We start from the raw sequence: 4,231 nt of genomic DNA, 5'->3' as shown, positions 1-4,231 counted from the left end.
AAATATTTAGTTTCACCCAGAACATTTAGATTTAACATGTAACATTTAGGTGCTACATTTAATATTTAGATTTAACTATTATATTTCTAAGTTAACAAATATTGCTGTAAAAGGTGATGTTAAAAAATTCACAATACTTTTTTAAACATTGTTTGAAGCTAAATGTGGCAAAATGTTGATGGTATTTTGAGTGTGAGACATTTTACAAACGGCACCCCATACTGATTTGGCTACTTGTGCAGCTGCTGCTAATTCTTGAACTCAGTGGCAGCAGTTTAACTGGCCCTTTTCATGATTAGATCTTGTTTGATCCAAATTTGACCCAAGGTGACACCTTATCAGTCCTATTAATCTGTGTTTAGGTGTTTATGTTAACATACAGCCTTGGTAAGTAGCACTCTTTTCCTCTTACATTTCAATGAATAAATGGCATTTGTCTCAACTATGGGGTGTTTTTAACTGTAATGTATTTACCTTAGCTGCTGCACTTATCCCCATGAATCTCTTCAAGAGAAGAAGTAAGAACCCAGTTACCTGCCAGTATTGAGAGCAGAGTTCTCTATTGGAGACAGGAATCAAGACATGTTAAGTTCCCCCTGATGCTATTACACCTGAATTTACGTGTGTTATTCATTCATTGAGGTTTCTCCAATTTTTCCCTGTTAAAAGGGTTTCCAGGAGTTTTTCCTCAGTCGATGTGAGGGTCTAAGGGCAGAGGATGTTGTTATGATGCTATGTAAAGACCTTTGAGACAAACTGTAAAAATGGGCTATACAAATAAAATTGCCTTGCCATTTCCATACACCAATTTCTGCATGTTGTATAATAACTGTGGATTGTGTCTATGCATATGCTAATTCTTTGGGTTGTTAATAGAATTGTTATATCTTGCTTTTAAACTCCTTCCTTGAGTGATTTTACTGTGACGTTCACCTACTGTTTGAGGTTGCATTGTCTGAGGGTTTTTTGTTGTTTTTTTTTTTTTTAAAGGTTTTCTCTTATGGGTTTTTAGGGATTGGGTTATTCTCTGTCATATTATGGTAGGCAATATCGTTGTCTTAATTCTTGATCACTGTTGGATGCTGTTACCACTATTATATTATATTATTATGCACTGATTGGCACTTTATCTTGATCGCTCCTTACTGCAGATTAGTTGACACTGCTTTTGTTTGTTTTTCGTTCTTTTTTTAGCCATTCTGTGCATTTCACTTGGACACTGTGCGCTTAACAGTGCCCTGAATTCTTATTATCTACTTCTCAAATTCCTTTTGTCCTTTGTGCCCTGCTTGTGTTTCTTATTTTCCTCCAGGTGAGCCAGGGTTGTAACATAATGGGGGCTCGTCCGTTTTTGATCATTTTCCCCTAGATTTTTGTTGGTTCCTTGGTGTTCCTTTGTTGCTTGATGGAGTGTGTTGGCTGTGTGCGTCTCTCCTTTCTGGTTGGTTTTGGTTTGGTGAGTATGGTTGTCATCTGTAGGCCACACATTTCAGTGCTAGAGCTCCCTGGTTATGTAGAGTGAGTGTTCCAGCTGGACTTTGGTCCTTCCAATGGTTCACTCTTTTGTTGTTTTTTCCTTTTTTGTTTTCGAGGGTATCCTGGGTAGGGGCACGCTCCAAGTTTCTGCAGTTGGCTGTGTTTTGGCTTTCTGTGGAGCTTTGGTTTTTGCGTTTAAAGCTGCCTCAAGCCTGGTAACCTCAGAAGATACTTAAGTTTTAGTCTGGTTAGGCAGGTGTCCAGGGTTGCTCCACTCTGCTCTGTGTTGCACTGGTTTTGTGGTTTGAACTTGACAGCCATGCTCCCTGTTTGTTTGTCTCCCCCTCTGCACTGCCACCCCTAGCTAGCACACCTACCTCTGTGATGCCCTGCCAGTTCAGCACTCCCACTCCCTCCCTCAGCCCATGTTCAGCCTGTGAAATAAAGCACCACCTAATAAAACTTGAGGAGACTGTCACATACCTGCAGGAAAATCTTTCCTCGCACCTGCTGAACTGGTCCCAGTCCATCCGGTCCCCTCCGGCTGGCCATCCCACATCAGCGTCCGCTTCAGCTCCGGCTGGCCCCTCCACTTCAGAGTCTGCTTCAGCTCTGGCTGCTCCTTCATCAGATTCAGATTCTGCTGTGACTGACCCTTCTGCATCAGCATCCGCCTCTGTTCTGGCTAGCCCCTCGCAATCAACTTCACTGTTGGCTTCAGGCAGTCCACGGAAGAAAGGAAAACACTCTGCAGGGACCCCCCAGCTGAAACAAACACTGATTGGTGAGTAAGAATGTCTCTCTCTCTGCCTGCCTCCCCAAATAGGTGCATGTTTTCAGTGGGACTTTGTCTGAAATATTTGCTCTGTATGTGGGTAATGATGGATTTCTTTAAATTAAAAAGCGTGATTGTCACGTGTGCTCTATATCCACATCTACATTAATGTTGGTTGTTTGTACAGGTAAGATCCTCCTCGGATTCCAGAAAGCCTCCCTGGGTTCCAAGTTCAGGCTCAAGGATAGGGAAAATGCTCGTACCAAGAGGGGCCATGCTGAGCGCATTGCCACCTATATGGCAGCAGGCGAGGATGAGATCTTGGGCCTCTGGTACTTGTACAACCCTGAGAAGTTGCAGGCGTGAGTACTCCTACTGTAGCTCATAACACACAAGTATTTTATACATTACAGGGTCCACTCCTTAAAGTTAGTGGTCAGTCTCAAAGTGGGAGAGCATGGCTCTAGACCTGCTCTATTAGTAAAGTATAGTGAGAAAACTTTTGCTGTGGTTTGGAACTGCACTTGCCCATTGCAACAGCTGAGGCTGGTGCATGGCGTGTACATGTTGTTGAAATTGTCCTGTTCTTTCTCCAGGTGGCGAAAGATTTTGCAGGCAGCAGGTTACCGAGTAACCTCCATCAAAGCTATTCTTCTAAATGTGAGGGCTTTTCTCCGACACATGGACATGTTCCATAAGGATGAAAGCCAGCTGACTTCAAGTGAAATCGGGGAGCTGTTGAACCTCATCAAATCTCTCCAGTCTCTCATACTCAAGGAGATGGCAGCCCATCATGAAAAGGAAACAACAAGTAAGTGTTACTATGTTTCAGTGAAGGAACTTCCTTTCAAACCTCTTTTTTTTAAACTGGATGATAATTTCCACCAAACGTTTGTTGTCTGTCTCTCCAGGCACGTCTGAGGCTGCTGCAGAGGAGATGGCTTGGGGGGAATTTGGAGCCGCTTCACCACCAGAGGGACAGGAACACCATCAGGCGGATCAACCGGACGCCGAGGAGGAGGTGGTGGGGAAAAGACGGCTCAAAAAGAGACTTTTCCTAATAGAGTGATGAAGAAGAGACTGAGCATGCAGAGGGAAAGAAGAAGACAAAGTGTGAGGGGCGAGCGGATGAGGGGCAGATGGAGAAGAACTGCACACCAAAGAGAAATGAGGAAGGGCAGCAGGAGGGGCAGCTGGGGCAGGTCCACCAACCACAGGGTGAAGACCATGGGGGCCAGCAGGAGGACAAAGGGAAGGAGGACAAGGATGAAGAAGGATGGATGGACTCGGATGACAGTGAGGTAGAACTTGACAAGCTGTTGATTGAGCTCAAAAGCCAGGGCTCGCAACACTAGTATTTTCCATGCTGGAATAGTGTTCCTATTCATACTGTTGTGTTTGTTGGTGTTGTTGTTTTTGTTGTTTACTGACACTGTTACATAATATACATGTGACAAGAAAAGAAGGGAAAAGGAGAAAAAAGAGCATTGTTTTTATTGAGCTTTTCACATTATAAACAGTATAAGGGAAATGAAGAGTCTTTTGAGTTCATATTGCATGTTATGTTTTATTTTACTTTTTTTTCGCAGTTCTTCTTTATCATGTTCTTTCATTGTGTCTTAATGTTCCAAAATAGTTGTTTAAATAAAGTTGTTTTGAACTTGGATTTGGAGTTGGGTGATTTTCTTGGAAGCAGGATTATGTGCAGGGGTGGGCTTGGGAGACGTTACTCATAGAGGTGAGCAAAGTAGCATGGCACCTCTTTCTGACCAAGGACATCATTTATTCCAAGTTTGCTGAAACAGAGAAACAAAGAGGTCTTGGTGTCTTGATTTGGTTTTTAGGAAGGTTTTTTGACTATTTTTATAAATTCTCAAGTGGGGGGAAAAAAGTGTAAATTTATCAGTAAATATGTATAACAAATGGTACACACCTCAAATTACTCCAACAAATGAGACATAATTAGGCATGTGGAGGTCC

The 4,231-nt window shown here is 42.8% G+C and overlaps 1 protein-coding gene across 1 annotated transcript; it reads left to right on the top strand.

The window, feature by feature from the left end:
* Positions 1 to 664: 664 nt before the first annotated feature.
* Positions 665 to 3,924, top strand: LOC117250203 (uncharacterized). The gene is made up of 4 exons (XM_033616292.2): positions 665 to 2,260; positions 2,439 to 2,613; positions 2,848 to 3,062; positions 3,163 to 3,924. The coding sequence occupies exons 1-4, from the start codon at positions 1,861 to 1,863 to the stop codon at positions 3,318 to 3,320; spliced, it is 948 nt and encodes a 315-aa protein (XP_033472183.2). The 5' UTR covers positions 665 to 1,860; the 3' UTR covers positions 3,321 to 3,924.
* The last annotated feature ends 307 nt before the right edge of the window (positions 3,925 to 4,231 follow it).

The sequence above is a fragment of the Epinephelus lanceolatus genome, chromosome 24 (assembly GCF_041903045.1).
Source record: "Epinephelus lanceolatus isolate andai-2023 chromosome 24, ASM4190304v1, whole genome shotgun sequence".
Classification (NCBI taxonomy): Eukaryota; Metazoa; Chordata; class Actinopteri; order Perciformes; family Serranidae; genus Epinephelus; species Epinephelus lanceolatus.
This window is presented reverse-complemented; position numbering and strand designations above follow the sequence as displayed.

What these genes read in the sequence shown, in the direction of transcription:
- LOC117250203 (XM_033616292.2), top strand. Translation starts at nt 1,861, where the DNA reads ATGCCCTGCCAGTTCAGCACTCCCACTCCCTCCCTCAGCCCATGTTCA. An exon ending in AACCCTGAGAAGTTGCAGGC is followed by an intron (nt 2,614 to 2,847) that starts GTGAGTACTCCT and finishes TTCTTTCTCCAG; the next exon opens with GTGGCGAAAGATTTTGCAGG. An exon ending in TCATGAAAAGGAAACAACAA is followed by an intron (nt 3,063 to 3,162) that starts GTAAGTGTTACT and finishes CTGTCTCTCCAG; the next exon opens with GCACGTCTGAGGCTGCTGCA.